The 19,179-nt window shown below is 38.1% G+C and overlaps 1 protein-coding gene across 1 annotated transcript; it reads right to left on the reverse strand.

The window, feature by feature from the left end:
* Positions 1 to 3,948: 3,948 nt before the first annotated feature.
* On the reverse strand, positions 3,949 to 17,613 carry muc15 (mucin 15, cell surface associated). Its single transcript, XM_031290110.2, has 4 exons — positions 17,382 to 17,613; positions 10,649 to 11,546; positions 8,097 to 8,267; positions 3,949 to 5,587 (listed from the first exon to the last, which is right to left on the reverse strand). The coding sequence occupies exons 2-4, from the start codon at positions 11,523 to 11,525 to the stop codon at positions 5,472 to 5,474; spliced, it is 1,164 nt and encodes a 387-aa protein (XP_031145970.1). The 5' UTR covers positions 11,526 to 11,546; positions 17,382 to 17,613; the 3' UTR covers positions 3,949 to 5,471.
* Between the last annotated feature and the right edge of the window lie 1,566 nt (positions 17,614 to 19,179).

A 19,179-nucleotide genomic window follows, 5' to 3' on the forward strand; every position in this document is an offset into this window, starting at 1 on the left:
CATTGATACAAGACATTTCTTTTTTCAACAAGCTTACATGTTGTTGGTTATATACCACTAGCAATTGACATTTTGGGAAATACACTCCAGTGACTTCCTTAAACCTCTGCTGGTTGCTTGACAACTGGTCCTGGCCAAAATTATAGTCTGACACATAATCGCCATAAAACAGCAAGCTGAAGGTTTTTACACTTATGCTGTTAAATTTGTAGTCCACCTGGAACATGGAAGCAGTTGTAGTGATGGAAAATGATCAGAATCAAAAAAAGTCCTGTAGTTACAGCACTCTGTACATTACCTTATGATTCACATCACAACACGGAGTAGGTAAGGAGTGCTCAGTGATGGGACTAAGCAATGGCTAAATAGACACTGCAGACTCTGACCCTTGGTTCGATCCCACACTTTTTTATCACTTTTTTCGACATACTATACTATGACTTGTTTCGACATGCTATTCTATGACAATACTTGCTTACAGTCACGGTGGCTCAGTGGTTAGCACTGCTGCATTTAGCACCAGCAAACAGGCCCTGCAGACTCTGACCTTTGGTTCCATCCCCAGTCCGGGCTGGGCTTCTTGTGTGAAGTTTGATGTTCTGTCAGACTTTTTTCGACATACTATGAATTTTTCAACATACTATACTATTACTTTTTTATGACTTTTTCGACGTACTATCCTGACTGTTTTCAACGTGTTTATTTGGTGTCATGGTGGCTCAGTGGTTAGCACTGCTGCATCTAGCACCAGCAAATAGGCCCTGTAGGCTGTGACCTTGGGTTTGATCCCCATTCTGACCTGAGCCTTTTCGTGTGTAGTTTGCATGTTCTTCCAGACTTTCTTTGACATACTATACTAGACTTGTTATCACTTTTTTCGACATACTATACTACGACTTTTTTGATGTACTGTACTATGACTTTTTATCATTTTTTTCGACGTACTATACTATGACATTTTTCAACATACTATACTATGACTTTTTTAAGACATACTATACTATGACAACTATTTTTACCAGTTATTTTGCCATGCTAAAATCAAATTTTTATTCAACATACAATACTATGAATTTTTTATAACGTTTTTCGACATACTATAATATGACTTTTTAATCACTTTTTTCGACATGCTATACTATGACTTTTTATCATTTTCACATTATTATATGTCAAAAAAAGTGATAAAAAAGTCATGGTATACCATGTCGAAAAAAGTGATGAAATACGCGCATATATATGAAGCTTTGTTCCTCCATGCAGATTCAGGGTTTGAGTCTGACCTGTGATGGTTAACTGTATGTCTTCCCCCTCTTTCTCCCCTTTCTTATCTGAGCTGTCCTAGCCATTAAAAGCAGAAATGCCCAAAAAATAATCTTAAAAAAAAAAGTCATAGTATATATATTTTAGTTATAAAAAGTGTCATATTATAGAATTCCAAAAAAGTGATAAAAAAGCCATAATATAGTATGTTGTGATAAAACGTCAATGTGTAGCTGGTTAGCTCAGTTCGTAGAGCAGGCACACATATGTAAAGATTAGTTCCTCGAATGCAGGAGGTCCAGGGTTAAAGTGTGATGTGTAATGGTTTCCTGCATGTCTTCCCCCTACTTCTCCCCTTTCTTATCTGAGCTGTCCTATCCATTAAAGGTGGAAATGCCCCAGAAAAATAGTCTTTAAAAAAAAAGTCACAGTATATATTTTTATGTTGAAAAAAGTGATAAAACTTCATAGTGTAGTATGTCAAAAAAAGTGATAAAAAGTTAGCTCAGTTGGTAGAGCAAGTGCACATATATAGAGCTTTTTTTCCTCAACGTAGGATGTCCAGGGTTCGAGGCGACTTCTGACGGTCCCTGCATGTCTTCCCCTTTTTTCTCCCCTTTCATATCTGAGCTCTCCTATCCATTAAAGGTGGAAATGCCCACATTTTTTTGTTTTAAAGTAATATTAAAAAAGTCATAGTATAGTATGTTGAAAAAGGTTTTAAAAAAAGTCATAGTATAGTGTGTCGAAAAAGTTTTAAACAGGTCATAGTATAGTATGTTGAAAAAGGTGATAATCCCATACTATGACTTTTTTTTTAATCACTTTTTTCGACATAATATACTGTGACTCTTTTTGACATACTATACTATGACTTTTTTATCACTTTTTTCAACATATTATACTATGACTTTTTTCGAGATACTATACTATGACTTCTTTATCACTTTTTTCGTCATACTAAAATATGACTTTTTTTCCACATGCTATAATATGACTTTTTATCACTTTTTTTGCCATACTATAGTATAACTTTTTTTACATACTATACAATTACTTTTTTTATAACTTTTTTATACTACGACTTTTATCACTTTTTTCGACATACTATACTATAACTATTTTTCACATACTGTACAATTACTTTTTTTATAACTTTTTTTGACATACTACAATACGACTTTTTTTATCACTTTTTTCGCCATACTAAAATATGACTTTATGCCAACATACTATACTATGACATTTTATCACTTTTTTCGACATACTATACTATGACTATTTTTGACATCCAAACTATGACTTTTTTTTATATACCATACTATGGCTTTTTATAACTTTTTTCAACATACTATTCTATGCCTTTTTTATAACTTTTTTTGACAAACAATACTATGACTTTTTTATCACTTTTTTCGCCATACTAAAATATGACTTTTTTCAACATGCTATAATATGACTTTTTATCACTTTTTTTGACATACTATACTATGACTATTTTTGACATACTGTACTAGGATCTTTTCATCGCTTTTACTATACTATGACTTTTTATCACTTTTTTCGACATACTATACTATGACTATTTTTGACATACTATACATACTATAATATGACTTTTTTTTTTCGAGATACTATATTATGACTTTTTGTATCACTTTTTCCGAAATACTATAATATGACTTTTTCTTTCAACATACTATAGGAAGGAAATGCATTTTCTAGTTGCCTTTTAGCTTGCTGCAATGATAATGTTTAGTAAATATTTGTCTATGATATCCAGGTCCTTAGATATGTTTCCTAAGTAGAGGAAGAGAGACAAGTGAACTCAACACTCTTCATCCTGGGGAACACTAATGTAGGAAGTGCTAACATATCAGACAAACTAATAAATTAAAACAGATTTTCTTGCTTTACATACTGATACATTACATGGAAAGTGTTTAGCTGCTAGTTATGTTTAAATCCTTTCCTGTGTTTTTGACTTGTTGAAGGAAGGATCCACCCTAAAACACTTTCTGGCCTACATTGGCCAAGCATAGACAATACAACATGTTATTGATGTATTCACAGTCCAACTTTGTACAGTGGTTTGTACTTTAATAATTCCCCCAGAGAGTCTCTAAACCTCCATTAACGCAAAGGCCCCATATTCATTAAACATCCCAGGATTTCGGCATAATGTTGGCTGTTTTATTGTTGTAGGTCTGATAAAGATATAAGAGTTATTACAGGCTTATAGGTGCAACTCATTTCAAGCGAGTTAGCTTGAAGAAAATGGATTTGAATTTAGCCAATAATACATTTGACATAGCCTCAATTTAGATAGCAATCGATTAATTTCATTCAAATTAATTTGGCTCTGCTGGAAGTATGAATTAACCTGTCTATACCCCCCAATGAGATATGCACATTTCTGAGCAAGGGCTCAGTTAACTGATTACAGCACCCTGATAAACAATCACATCCTAAATTGTTGTGCTTAATTAAAAAGGAGGAGCAGGTTTTTATTGATGTATGAAAGAAAACCCTAGCTTGTCCAAATGTGTTCTTTATACTAAAGGGTGTGTGCATATTTTTGTGTGTGTTTAATGAATAAAAGAACCATTTCAGTCAGAATATCTTCGAAGGAAATACAAACTCACGTGAGAGCGTTTAATATGATATGACAAAATGAAGAAAAACTTATTTGGGGTTTGGTTTTTTATTAAGGCATCATCATCAAATTCCATTACATTCTACAAGCAGTAGTAACCGATGTAGAAGTCTTCCATTATCCATCTGTCCTGCATTGTTTCTGCAGTAATCAGTGATTCTTTAACACTCCTCTCTCAGTCAGACAAAATGCTTCTTGGCTGATTTGATGTCTGAAATTAGAGCGAAGAAGGAAGTAGACCTGCCGCCTGCTGTTTAGGTCAAGATGATATTGATTAAGTGTGGGCTTCACTCAGCTAATGATGAGTGAAAGGATCGAGGAAGCTGAAAGATGTTATAAAAGTTATAAAAGTGAGTTATATAACAAAGTACATTAAGAAAGGTTACATAAAAATAAACAATTATGAATTCGATTTTACTGTACAAAGGCTTTAGATACATAAAAAGAGGAGAGAGCGTAGTTAATCCCTGCTTATTCTTTCTTGCCCAACCACAATGTATCAGTCAAGAAAACGACGTTTCTTGCTGAAGGTTGTCACTCAAAGTTGAAGCAAACTTAGAAAAATAATAACAATGAAAAAATAAAGTTTCCAAAAACATTCAACATCAGGTATGTTCTAATTTTGCTCTAAGTATGCAGCAGGTAAGCATTATGTAACTCTCCAGGGTGCACACTGTCGCTATGAGAAACTCAAATCTCTTTTTGGACACCTGGAGGTCAGAAGATTTAAGCAGTATATTATGATGATATAGTTGTTGCTATGGCGTAAGACCAAATACACGACTCCCTTCCTGAATACCAAAATCTCAGTCTATGAATAACAAAACAGCACCCAGCCTCTCTCCACATCCCTCGCTGGTGTCGAAAAGCAAACTCAAGTCTTCGGTTTGACGGTTCAATTCTCAGACTCTGGCTGTGACTGCCAGTTGTGGAATATCTGCAAGCGTAGTTTAAATCTATCTTTTTATTGCCTTCCCTATGCCATAACAGCAGGTGATTGTTGATATGGATAATGTTATTGTTCACCATGGTTTCTGAATTTTGTTACTAACGCCTCATCGGGCCAGCTGTGTCATCTGTTGTTTAGGCAGCAGAACAACAGCACTTTTTGTTCTACAAATGTTTTTTGCATCAGCAGGAGCCACATTCTCTGGTGTCTTCTCTTTAGCTGTAGGAGTGTGCTCCTATTCAAGCTGATTAAAAATTAAAACAAAAGTTATAAACAAATATACATTTTTTACATCATTCATTGACTGCAAAGCATATTCTTCATTAGGAAAGATTTGATTTGATACCCTTTGGCAACATAAATAAATGTCTGACAGTAGTTAATTTTGGCTGTTACGGTGTAGTTCAGATAGATTGCCTTCAGTGATCCCTCTATTTAAATTTAATAAATCTACTCAACGCAATGCACCATTTCACAAACGCCTTTCCATCCACAAATGTCTTTTTTACAAAACTCAGAGCTATAGGCTGTTTATCAGATGCCAATTTGACCGACTTTCTTTCAAGGGAGTTCATGAATTTGGTCTTGGGAGTCTTTTCAGTTTCAGCGGCGTCCTGGAAAGTTGGTCATTTGGATGTTGTCCCCTTGGAGTCCTGGGTTGTAATAGGCCAAACCACCAAAGTTCAAGTCCAAAGGTTCGTTGTTGTCTAATCTGATAACTAGAAATCAGACAGGTTAACATTAAACATTTTTATCATTGAAATCATTGTTTCTAAAGCCTCATTATGTTGAAAGAAAACCCTGAGAGCCAAAGAGCAAGGGTTCCCTGCTGAGACTTGATTTTTGAACAAACATTTAAACAAATCAATCGTACAAAGCTCTATTCCTGAATAAACCATCATCATTCGTGTCGTTGTTGTTTTCTGCACCTACAAGTACTGAATGCAACAGGTTCACACCCAATATATAGAGCTTTTAGAAAGTCATTTGGGGAAATTTAGGAAATCAATAGCAGAGGATAGCGTAAACAAGGCAGATTGAAGGTAAGTAGGTACACCGAAGAAGTGAGTTCTCTTAACTACCAAATAACAACTGCAACACGGAGATAGGGTCGCTCAATTTCCTGAGAGGACAAAATAATAAATCCCAACATATTTTTTGACAGGTTGATGTTAGAATGAAGCATAGGTTGATATCACTGTAAATAACACGGCTAAGGTGTGAGCGTGGTCAAATGGACCCCTTTCTCTCATTTATTTTCCCATTAAAGTCTTTTTTCGGGAGGGTTTTTTTCTTATCCAAGCTCGGGATGTAAGAATGGAAGGTGCTGTGTGCAACTTATTCTCATCAACTGGTCCGTATGATATTATAAGAAAACATATGACCAACAATTTGTATGATATCTTAAGAAATTTCAGTGACCGGTCAACAGATTCTCACTCCCATCTCGTAAAATACGGACGCTTGGTCAGGTGCCTTTGTCGTTATTGACGCTAAAAGTCTCCATTAGCATCATATAACGTGCTTTAACTAAACACGCTTGGTCGGGACTATTGGCGTCCCTTTTGACGCAGTTATGTTAAGGAAAAGGTTGTGTGTGGGCACTAGTGGGAATAACGGGACGGTTAAAGAAGAAAGCACCTTTAGGAAACGTGCCGGGTGGGACACGAACCCTGATCTCCTGGGTGAAAGTCCTGTGTTTGACCCATCCATCACCCCAACCAACCTCCCTATGCGGAATTTAGTCCTTACATACTACTCGCTAAACCCCGTGTTGCTGCTGCTCTCCCCGGTACGTTATACAAACACGCTGAAGGGCGCTTTTTTCGTCTCTTCAGACGCTGACAGCCACTGTCCAAACGTCCGTTTTTGGACAAGTTCGGAGTGAGAACAGGTTGGCCCGGTCACTGTTAGGCCTATGTGACAGTTAAGTTTAGCCATGAAAACGGTTAAGATTAGAAAAAAGTGGACGGACCTTCACCACTTTTCTTTCCACTTCACAACAAAGCACAACACAACAAACTCTCTCTCTCTCTTTTCTCTCTAGCTGTTCCACTCAGCACTCTTACTAGAGGCCTCGAGAACTTCAGTTGTGTTGACTGTAACTGTAGCGTTTTTCTGTTGCATGTGTTTTCAAGGTTTGTGTGTTTTTACTTTGCGTCGTTTCTGTATTTGCAGCACGTTTCTCTTAATTGAAGTGTTTTGGGCCATTGTAACACGTTTGCCCTGGCCAGCCACCGTACTTTGGGGATCAAGCCTCTAACAGTTTAGCCAACAGGAGCTGACACAAAACAAAAAATATATTAAAAGAACTTGCTGGTTACCTCAGGTTACAGGTCAAGATTGCTTTTGAATCATGAGGGAAAAATGTATTTCAAGGCTCAATTCACATTGAAGGGCATCCTGCTGCTCCTCCAGTGTTTGAGAAGGTATGCATGAAAAGTGCCGAAGGACCTACCACTTAGGTTGTAATCTAACTCATCTAAAATATGTAGGTATCTATCTTGCAATCTGACTTGAATGCTGCAGCAGAAAATAAAACATGCAGTTTCATTTCAGTTGGACCTCAACAGAAAGGTTAAGAACGAGGGCGTGCAGGGGGAACTGTGACAAGAAAATGCTGTCTTCTTCTTCATGGCAAGAATTAGACAAATTGCAAACTGTCATAGTACATGATCCCATTTTGCATGCCAAGCTTAACTTAGAGTGTGTTCGTGTGTGACCAAGAAAGAGAGGTGCAGAGGAACCAAGGGCTAAAAGGAAAAGTTTGAAATTTTAGGAAATACTTCACTTTACTTGCTGAGAGTTATATGAGAATATCAGTATAACTCATGCCTGTATGTTGAATATGAAACTACAGCCAGCAGTTATATCTTATGTATATCTATACGTTATATCTTGTTTCTTCAATCCATTAAAAATGAAGGGTAGACAATAAAAACTGCTGTTTTTCAGGGGTTCATGTATCACACTATTTCCCAAAAATGTTAAACCAGTGTATAATGTAAACATATTTTAGCATTATGTTTAGAGTTTGCACTCTGCCGCCCACCTACTGTAGCAGTAGAGTTTTTTTTTAATACTAGAAAATGTCAGGTCAAGTTGGCAACCCTAATTAAATCCTGATCAAGCAATCACAGATAACAGTGTAATTACATTTGTCCTAGTGTGGAATTTTCCTTTAAAATGATAACAAGGTTGGCTATATTAGGCGGTGTCGGGACATACCTGGGGCTGAAGGATACTCCTCAACCAGTTTAGTGTGAGAGAAACCCTTCTGCTGTTTCTTCTTCAGGATGATGTAGGCAACCAGTCCCACAATGGCCACAGCCACCGCCGTTCCCAGAACAGCTCCCCACGCTTCGTTTCTTTTACTCTTGTTGGTCTCCGTTGCCAAACCTTCATTGGAGGAATGAGGGGTCGAGGGGGTGGGAGACAGTAATAAATAATATGTCAACAACAAAATGATTTATATCAACTGCTGTCTTTGAGGGATATTGTCAGATAATTATAGCTGAAATTTGTTTTTGCAATTGTGTTTCCAGTGGCAGTACGCTGCATAGATACACATCCCAATTAGTCAGCTGTTGTCAAATTTACGCTGCGATAATTAATGCAATTAACAAGGCAAAATCATGATCATTTCTTGAATACATTTGAATATTTAAAGACAGCAGGCTGTGCTCATCATCTAAATAAGGTGAAATGTGACTGAACATTACTTAAGCTCCCATTATAATATCACTTTTGAATTTGAATGACATAACTGATTCAACTTCTGATTCAAGATCACTTACACTTGTTTTACATGTAAATATAGCAGTAAGCTAATCATCTGCAGCGATTCACATCTTTGCTCTCACATTATGACAGCTGTACAGGTGTGAGAAAAAAAGTATGACATGATGAAGTAGACATGTAATTATTGACGTTAAGAACATTTTCTACTCTTCTGTTTCCCAGTTTGTGTTCACGGCAACAGCAGTGGAAAGAACACAGTTTCTGAAAGTGACAGAATTGTTTTCAATATCCTTTGACATAGAAATACTACATTTGTATTTTGTCAGGACTCACACATAAATAATTCAGTGGCTCCGTTTATCTACAAATGACTTAATGTACCCACCTGCTGGGATCAATTTACCCCTAACCTGGGGCAAGTTGAACCAAAAGATAATTTTTTTCAGGCAGTGTTTAATTTAGCTGCAATCCCCCTTCATTTGAAAGTAGACAAAATAAGATATGAGTGGGGAAAATATATATATATATATATATATATATATATATACACTGTGTGTACTAATATATATCTTACTCCACTCTCTTCTGAATGTCAGCTCACAAATATAGTTGAGGTTACTGTAAGTCAAGTTTTTTAAATATTTTTTCACATCTTTTAACTGTTGGATGGATTGCCATGAATGTTGGTACAGACATGTATGTTCCTCTCAGCATGAATTGTAAGAATGTTGGTGATTCCCTGACTTTTCATGTAGCAGTTCAGGTCAAAACTTGAATTAGACCAACTACTACTGTAATTTGGTTTATGTCCAAATACCTGCAAAGCTAATGACATTCCCATCACGCATCACTGTGTTTGGTGCTAATAAGCATATATTAGCATGCTAACACACTACTGTTAACTAAGACAGTAATGACTAGCATGCTGATGTTAGCATTCATCTTATAGCATCGCTGTGCCTCACAGAGCTGCTAGCATGGCCCTAGACTCTTGTTGTATTTTGATGAAACAATTTAAGATTCATAAAGTGCCTCGGTCAAGCAGCTGGAGTAGGTGGATATATTTTGTTTATTGATGACAGTGACAGCAAAGTTCCCTCTGCTCATATTTATAGACTCTATGTTTATCTATACTCAACCGTCTGTGTTTTTATATAGTTTGTGTGCACACGCTGTGCCTGTCATGGTAACTATGGAGCATTTTTTTTGTTTTCCCACTGTTTATTGCCCTCATCTGTTAGTGTTATGTCCTGCTGTCACATCTGTCCGTGTTATCCAAGTTTTATTTTAATCCCAACCTCACGCCAGCTCTCTAAAAGCCCCTTTTTTCTTCGTCTTGCCATGGTGTACATGGTAGTGAGCTGCATATATTATGCAGGAAAAGTTACTTTTCGAGTAGATCGATAGATAGATAGATGACCTTTGCACTGCAAAACAACAAACAGCCTTTTCCAGTCCTACAGTATCTCCTTGATCTTGTGGTTGATACCAAAGACTAGTCTCACGCCCCTGCACAGAGGCAGCAAAAGTATCTTTGACCTGAGTCTCTGGCCGCCTCTTTCAGATTCTTTTGCCACTAAAACAGGGGTTCATTGTCCTGCTAAAAAGGTGGTTGTAATAGACCCCTTCACTCACTCGCCACATCGATAGCACCTGAAACCTAATCTAACCTTTTCCTTTGAAAGAAGGGCAGTTTGTCTTCTGCCAGTGGGAAAATAGATGCAGGTAAATGTGGGTCAGGGAAAGGGTGGACAAAAGCCATGCGTAAAAGAACCAACATTAATATATGCTCTTGAGCAATGATACAGTTACTTTAAGTCACTTAAGGTGATCTCTGTAAAGGGTGTTGTGCCTGTTTGGTTGCTTTATTGCTCAAACCTTAACACACATTAGTCAGGAGGGCTTAGAATTTTACACACATGCTTTTTTTCTTCTGGTATATGTCTATAAAGTGATGTCATGCTGCTAGGAAGACACACAAAGCAGTTTGGACACAGAAATGTGCACCAGATACTGTGACACCTGAAAGGCAGCAGTACCTCTTTCTGCGCTGCCCCTTGAGGCTGCATCTCTGTCTGTATTGTTGGCCTTCTCAGGTGTGATCGGAGCAGCGGGAGTTGTAGTAGCAGGGCTCGTTTCTGTAGTGTCGGATGGGAACGCCGTTGTAGATGAAGACGTAGTGGTAAATGCGGTGGATGTCTCCTTTATCTCTGGCTTCATCGTGGTTGTTATAGGTGTTGTGTTGGTAGATCCGGTAGCATTAGTTAACCATGTATCTGTGTCGGGTTTCGTTGTGGATTCCTGAGTAACATTTCTCTCTGGAGGCAAGGTGGTTGTCTGCAAATCGGTGCGATTGGAGTTATCTGAAAAGCTGGTGGAGTTTGGTGCGCTAAGATGAGTTGTGGAGTTTTGAGGGGTCATGGTCGAATCATTAAATTCTTTCTCAGCTCCTGTAATGTTGATCTGACTTGAGTTTGTAGGAACTGAAGTGACATTAGCTGGAGAAATGGTGGCGTCTGGCAAATTAGGTTGATCGGTTGTAACATTTGTGGAACTTGTGAGATCCTCTGTGGTATTGACAGCAGTCGGATTATCAGATGTTTCATTTGCACCCTTATCTTGGCCGGCCACATTCTCCTTGCCTTCATAATTTACTGTCATGGAGCCAGATGCTATCCCACTGCTGAATTCATTACTTGACTCCATAGCATTTGCATCAGGTGCCTGATCAAACTCTGTCTCCTCTTCAGTAACTGCAGCGTTTTGGTTTCCAGCTGTATTTTTGAGTAAGCCAACACGGAGCCAGCTTTTATCAATTGTCCGCCCCGGAGAGTCGGTTGAATCTTGGAGCGATGCCATGTGAAAGGCCTGGATAAGCAGAAGGAGGCCTGCTGTGATTTTTAAATACAGTCCCATTTCCCTCTTTTTGGTTTTACTCTGAAACACAAGAGAGAACATTAGACATTATTTCATTTCTTGAAATAAATATAATCCATTGTTGTTTTGAAAGTGCCTAAGGTTAAGCAGGTTCGGTTTGAACATTGTGATAGTACTTCAGATGTGAGTGCTCACTAATTAATACAGATCATATTGGAAAAGGAATATTATTGTTTTTTTCAACTTTCAGTGGAATCTTATGATGGTGATTTTACTACATGATTGTGTTATCATTTTTCGAAATTTTGTTGTCTTAATTAATTTCCAGCAGATTGTCAATAAAAAACAAAAACTTGTTTCATTATTTGAATTTGGATTTTTGTTTTACTCGTGTGTAGAGTTTATTTTGATGTTATGAGTCTGAGTCTGAGTCTGAGTCTGTGTTTGGTTCTCTCCGTGAAATCTAACAGTTCTGTTGTCAGGGAACTGTAGATGTTCAAACATTATACGGACCACTTTTCAGGCATCTTGTCAACTTAAAGGTTGAGATTAAAAGGTTGAAAGCTCAAGTTGGTCAGAAGCTCCATAACAAGTAAGTAAGTGGATCTTGAGCTAAAATTGTTTTGTAAACCGCTGTTTCCGTCAAGGTCTCAATAAGTCAGAAAAGTGTTCAAAATCATAGTAAGTTTGAACATCTACAGTTGTAAGGCAACTGAGCAAACTGCATCTGCTAATGAAGACTATGTGATACGGTTGAAAGCTCCCAAACATGTAAGCAAGTGGAGCTTGAGTGGACATTGTTTTCTTAATTTCTAATGTGAGTTTGCATACATCTGCCAGATTGCAACATTCAAACAGGAAAAATGTTCTCATTATATTGTGTTATTATCATTGTTATATTTATTTCAACCATATCACCCAACTCTACATCACTGTATGTTGAGAATATGCTTTTTTTGAATGATATGTCAAAAAAACTTTAAGTATCAGCACAGAGAAACTATCGCAAAATACACAGATGAAGATTTATTTGCTGAGAACAATACATATGATAATAACTCTGCATTTAACATATGGTGAGCTAATCTATAACCATGCAAAGATGCTTTCACTGTTAGGGTTTGTTTGGCATTCATCCAAACCCACGCCCATGGTAACAGTTTCATAATATAAATATATGAATCTCTAATTCTGAGTCCAAATTTAAAGAGATTAGATGCTGGACATAAATGCATCTTTACTTCAAATGAAAACTAAAAGCGACTGAGGAGTCTGTTTACCACTTGTCCAGGATAAACACCCTCAGGAACCAGCCACATATATTAAACTTGTGTTTATCACAGCCTTCAAACTCTCCGTGACCAAATAGAAAGACTCAGTGTGCAACAAGACATATCTGGTTGTTCACATTTTCTAGAGGCACAAAGTCACCTGCTTTAACAGCTCAGGTCAGCTGCACTGACACAAGTCATGATGAAAATCCTTGAACCACTAATCCTGTCCCACCTCCCGTCTTTCAGGGAACTGCTCAGTTGATAGAACAGTGAACATGGGCCTTAAGTTCATGAACATGACATCCCCTTACTGCTACATCTGGAGCTTGATGTTGAATTTCAACACACACAGCAAGCAACCACATTGCAACATGGTCTAAACACAATCTCCAATGAGATCTTTATGAAAGGTTAATTTAAACAGGTGCCCTGCGAGCTATGTGTTCTCCCCTTGGCTTCACTTCAATACACAAATGACTGCAGCTCTAGTTATTCCCCATAGGGCACTCTGTCACTCGCTATTTGGATCGGTTGCTTTGTTCTGAGCTGCTTCTTGTCATAAGCATTGCAACAGGCTGTGTATATAGAGCGTAATATTGTGGCCTGCACCAGCAGAGATTTGAACATGCAAATCTGGGGATTTCACATTTCTGTCATAACAGATTTTAACGATTCAACGAGGGTACCACCAAAATTAAAATACATTGTTACCGCAACAGTCGGTGGTGTATATAATGTGAATATAGATTAAATAGATAACATTTTCATTTGTAGTGGTCCCAGTAGGTAAGTCCCAATAGTTGTTTGTTGTATACTGAAGTAGCATATCACGTGACACAGCCATTCATCTGCATGTAGCCTACTCTGTCCGTGCTGCTAAACCTGTGCATTAAAACGGTTGAGACAGGTGGTGGCAGCAGCAACAACAACAACAAAAACAACAACAACAACAACAACAACAACAACAACAACAACCATGTATTGAGGTAGTTGATGAAGTTAATCAGCTGATTGATGGGCGATAGAGTTAAAAGCCTATACATTTTGATGGGAAAGCACCAACACTCACGTCATCACACTCACTTTGACCAATGGTGGAACTTCATCACTTTGTGACAGAGCAACAGAGCGACAGAGTTTTGAAGTCCCAGGGCTGGTCCCTTAGCCTGGGAAAACTCTGATGAACTTCCGGCAAATTTGAGATTTGCTCTGCAAGTCAGTCTGGCCAAGAGCCCATTCAAGCCCATTTCCAATTTTTCCAAATCGTGGCACCAATCACAACCGTTGAGGCGGCCTTTACACAATGACGATAGCGCAGCAACAGCAAGCAGCTTTTTGTTTACATTCAACATGACGGCCACCGAAGTGCAGAAACCCGTTGATGCCGCTGTCGTTGCTACGCCACCCGGATCGTTGGTCTGATTGGCTGAAGGACTATCCAATTGCGCCCAGAGGCATTTGAGTGGCATCTGTTGGTGACGCCCCTTTGGAAATGGGCTGTGAATGAACCTTCTCCAGACCCACTCTCAGTTACAACTGAGAAGGGTCTGGTGTCAACCAGGCTACTGGTCCCTGTGATCCAGCCAAACATTATATACATAGTCTTTTAAATACAAGTTGGGATTTCTGAAAAGCCACTTTTACTTTCTAAAGATGAAACTTCTGTTCTTAAATAAGTATGAAAACATGCAATTATATTGACTGTCAATGGCAAATGAGCCAGTAATGTTCCTCTGTGCTCTGTTTCTCAACAAGCTTGTTTATTGTCTGTTCTGTGGGAAATAAAAACCTGTGGGTTGTTGATGTTGCAGCCTGCTGTGTGAACGCAGGATCAATCAAATGGCTCAATCCACCAAGAGATACAATTACAATGTAGAGTTTATAACACTACAGCAGGGAAAATAATAAACTGGAATACACTGACCAGTTCATTTGCAGCTAGAGATCAAACGTTTGTGAACCTGGCTAAAAATTGCTATTTAGCATCTTTGGCGCTCTCAAGTCAATGGTTATTTTTTAGCTCACCTGTTGTCACCAGACATAATAGAGTTTAAAGTTCTGTTGGGTACACCACTTTTAGTGAGCAGAAGCTAAAGCTTACACTTTGTAGAGACTTAATTCTACATTCAACAATTTAAATTATCAGTTAAGTTTCAGATTCCGGTGCTGTGTTTTGTTCTGAATTGATAAAGCGTAATAAATGTGCTACAGTTCTAATTCAGCACTTCATTTTCATGTGTATTGCAGAATTAATGTAATGAATTAGGCTATATACATGTTTACAAGTGTAAATGTTACTACCACTAGTACAGTAACCCTTCTATGTGGAGTTAGGAAATGAAGAACTCTGTGCCAATTTATCTGTTACTTTTCAGTGATACACAGTACATCCCCCTCTCTTTCCCCGCATTGTCTGTCTTGACTATAAACTGTCAAAAATAGTCATGAATGAGTTAATAAATAAGGATAAGTTCTTATTAACATGTTTGTTTAACTACAGTAGCACAGCATGTTGAAGTGTGAATCCTATCATGCACTCTGTGAAGTCTAATAAGTGTAATTATGCTACAGGCGCTGGGAATCAGGTGTAAATATGACGAGTTAATGTAGTACCAGACAACTAGTATAACAGGCCACTCAGCAGAGCCAATGGTTTGTCTTAATGTGTACTGTGTAGCCTAAATCATGGTCAGTGGAGACAAGATTTAAGATTGCGCAAAGATCAAACAATAATTAATGACTCTGATCTTTAATCTCAAAAATGTTGCAGGTGACCTGTTCTGATTTATATCTGCCAGAGACGAATGTTTCTGCTATTGTCTGTGTGTATGGCGTATATGTGGGCTATTGAATTTCAAGCCAGTAATTCCTGTTTTGTGTAAACTCAACGTGTCACTTCCTATCCATAATCAAAATAGCCTCACCTCTGTCATCACATTGGGCATAGCTGTGTGGAACAACTTTCCACCTGTTTTTAGTAATAACAGAAGCAAACTGCCCGACCCGCTGAGAGGCCAAAGAGTCTCTGTGGTTGATGTTTACCTCCGACCCTTCACACTCAGAGAAGCCGTCATTTGAAAAGAGTTCCCACTCTGCTGGCCTGTCAGAGTCTGTACCAGCTATCACCTCAACAGCTCTCTCAGCTGTAAATGTACAGAGATCCAGTCCCACATAAACACACAAACACACATGGACTTAAAGTAATAATCCTGAAGACTTTCATTCAAGTAAATGTCTGTTAAGAACGTATCTATCGCCAAATGAGATAACACAATGGTGATTCAGCCTATGGCCCACTGATGAAAGCCCCTGCATTTGTAGTATTACCAACTGGGCGACATTCCTGGGAAACAAGCACAGTTAGGGATGGGTTCTCCATCAACGGGCAGTGGTTGGTGGAATTAACGCAACAGACTCGCTCTTCAACTCACTTGTGTGTGTGAAGCGGCATACATATTTTTCCGGTCTCTGCTAACTGACTGACATCACACAGGTGACACTGTTTGGATCTCTGGGAAGTGAGATCCAAAAACACACCCGCAATTATCGCTAATCGCCATAGGTGCAGCTAAAGAGAAAGAAACGAAGATCTTTGAGATTGTTACTTTTAAAACAAATACACTGTAAACAGGCTGAACTCCTTCAACCCACACACAGACACTAATGACCTGACATTTATGTTGCAAATCACTCAAATCAAACACCTATATCGTCATTTACGTTGTACATTTCCTGCCTCATACAACCTCAATTTCTGTTTAGACAAAATCCCAAGCAGGGGTTGAAAGTAGCTAAGAACATTTACTGAAATACCGTACAATTTTGAGGTACTTTTACTTTTATATTATGCTTCTTCATACCTCTACTCCATTAACTTTCAGGTAGAAATATTATCCTTATTACATCACTAAATGTATTTAGCAAGCCTTAGTTATTTATTTTTTTTAATTAGGAATTAACAGATAAAACATATGATCAGTTTAAACAATGATTGTAGATTAAACTACCCCACAATATGAAGCAGTTAAAATTAGCTCCACCTCGACCAATGATTAAAAAAATATAATAACACTGACAGAGGCCATTCTGAATAAATAATTGTACTTTTCATACATGTATATATGTACTGAATGCAGTGCTTTAACTTTTAATGTAGTATTCCTTTAGTGAGATTTTTAATAGTAATTTATGTAAATGATCTAAATACTTCTTGAAACCACTTGCACCAAGTTCACAAGTCTCATACGTTTGAGTTTATATTGTGTAACTGCATTGTATGTATTCCCCTGTTTAGGTTATGTAAGGCCCTACAGTATGTATGTCACTTCCTTTTGTGATGTTTTGGCACCCGGCAACAAATTCTTTTCCCTCTCACATTAAACAGAAAAGCATTTCTGTTTGTGAGACTTTTTTACCCTTTCAAAACAGAAAGCAGTGTTGAGAAAACTGCCAAGTATGACCAAATTATAATAAATATTTTAGTTTAACTTGAAAATACAGCAGCGAATCAAATCTTATTAAACATATTTAGACCAAAAAAAAAAAATCATCCATCACATATTTCCTGAGAACCTTAAAGAAGACAAAGACAGAATTAAATCCTTCCTCCATAAATCCTTACCTTATTCTTAAAGGCTCTATCAGATGAGGACAGGTGCACTGGCAACAAACTCTTTTCACTGAGTGGCCAACATGTGAGAGTGAATCAGCAGTCGGCCCAGAGAGACAAGCAGGGAAGGAGGGAGGAGGGCTCAACAGAGTTGCATTCAGGGAACCAACCTGCCCAACCTGCTTCTTCACCTGCCAGCAATAGCAACACGCCTTGAACCGCATCCATCTGCACACTGTGAAAAGGCCACAAAGGACAGGGATGGAAATTAATGAGTGGGCAAGAGAGAGGAAGACCACCCAATTTCATGTTCCCAGCTAAAAAGGTTGATTATATTAATTTTGGGCTGCCAGGTTGCCGTGTTGCCAGGTTAGATCTGTTAATTCCCCCAGTGGGTGGAGCCTTTGGCCACAGGTCCTCTGAGCCCTTTCTGTTTTGTTCTCACGAGGCACTGGAAACGGCTGCTGTCGTCATGGCAACAGAATGGAGGCTGGCGAGCTCGGGTTTCATCCACGCCTTTGTGTCTTGGTCTATATCAGGCTACCGAGTGACGTGGGACTTTGTGAACTCACAGCTACTGTGCGTCAGGTGAGCCGGGATTGTTGTTTTTTTGTTTCATTCCTGAGTTAACTGAGTCATGCAGCGGCTGAATTCATCAGAGCAGACAAGCGAGACAGATGAAGTAGCACTCAAAGCCGATGTGCTTTGGTGAGTCAAGAACAAGAAGTGGTTGTACTTAAAAATTAAGTTAAAATTCCTTGAAGTGGTTAAGAAATTACTTTCGAAAAAAGGTAGGAAAAACCAACATACAGTAGATGCAACAAGTCCTCCAAATCATACAATGATATAGGTTGCTGTAATACGACCCACAGGAGCATTTCTTCACAGTAATTACTAATCCCATTAACAATGGCTCCATTATATTCAAGTGTCCCAGTAAACCAAAACAGTGTGACAGTGTGAGCCAGCATGCACTACACTAGGACCCTGAAACTGGAAACAAGCCTTTGGCTTTATTTTATTTTTGTCCTCTGTGATTTTTTTATGTATGTAATGACTGCAGTGCAGTGTTATGTGGGTTTTACTGAAATAATCAAATAAAAACAATCAATCAATCAAAGCCTTGAATCTTTCAATACTTGAAAAAATGATTATTAGTTAACTGTTCTCTTTCAATTTTATCTCCCAATATGAATGTCTAAAGCCTGTTTCAAAGCCTTCTTCACATTGTCAGGAATTAAATTCTGGGGAGAAAAGACAATTCAAATCATGAATCGAATCGAATCATGACCTCAGTGGTATACGACCCTGACTTCAGAACTATTTTACGTATTGTTACCCACTGATTAAAAACATTCACATTCATGTCCAGACCAAGGTTACATTAGTTTTGAATTAGTTTTCATTATATTTTAGTTTTGACCTTTACATTTAATTTTAGTTTAACTTTTAGTTCGTTTTCAGAGTTAGCTAGTTTGAGATATCATTTTTATTTAGTTTTAGTTCACGACAATATTTTTCACTGCTTATTTAGTTTCAGTTATAGTTTACGATAATCACCCGGGACCAAACAGACGTGTGCAGTAGACATGTGCCTTTGTTATTATAACCAAATGACATTTATTTAAATTAGTGCAGTGATGGTATCATGGTTTGCAAGTCAGCTGATGATATACTGCCATAAATGAGGGGAAACAGAGGCTCACTGTCCCGAGCATAAAGAGTTCCTCACAGACAGCTTGTCACTGGCACCTCACGTGGCCTGCCCGTGTTTGAAGCTAATGGGATCATGTAGCCTCATCAGGGACGT

Source organism: Sander lucioperca, chromosome 3 (genome assembly GCF_008315115.2).
Source record: "Sander lucioperca isolate FBNREF2018 chromosome 3, SLUC_FBN_1.2, whole genome shotgun sequence".
NCBI classification, from domain to species: domain Eukaryota; kingdom Metazoa; phylum Chordata; class Actinopteri; order Perciformes; family Percidae; genus Sander; species Sander lucioperca.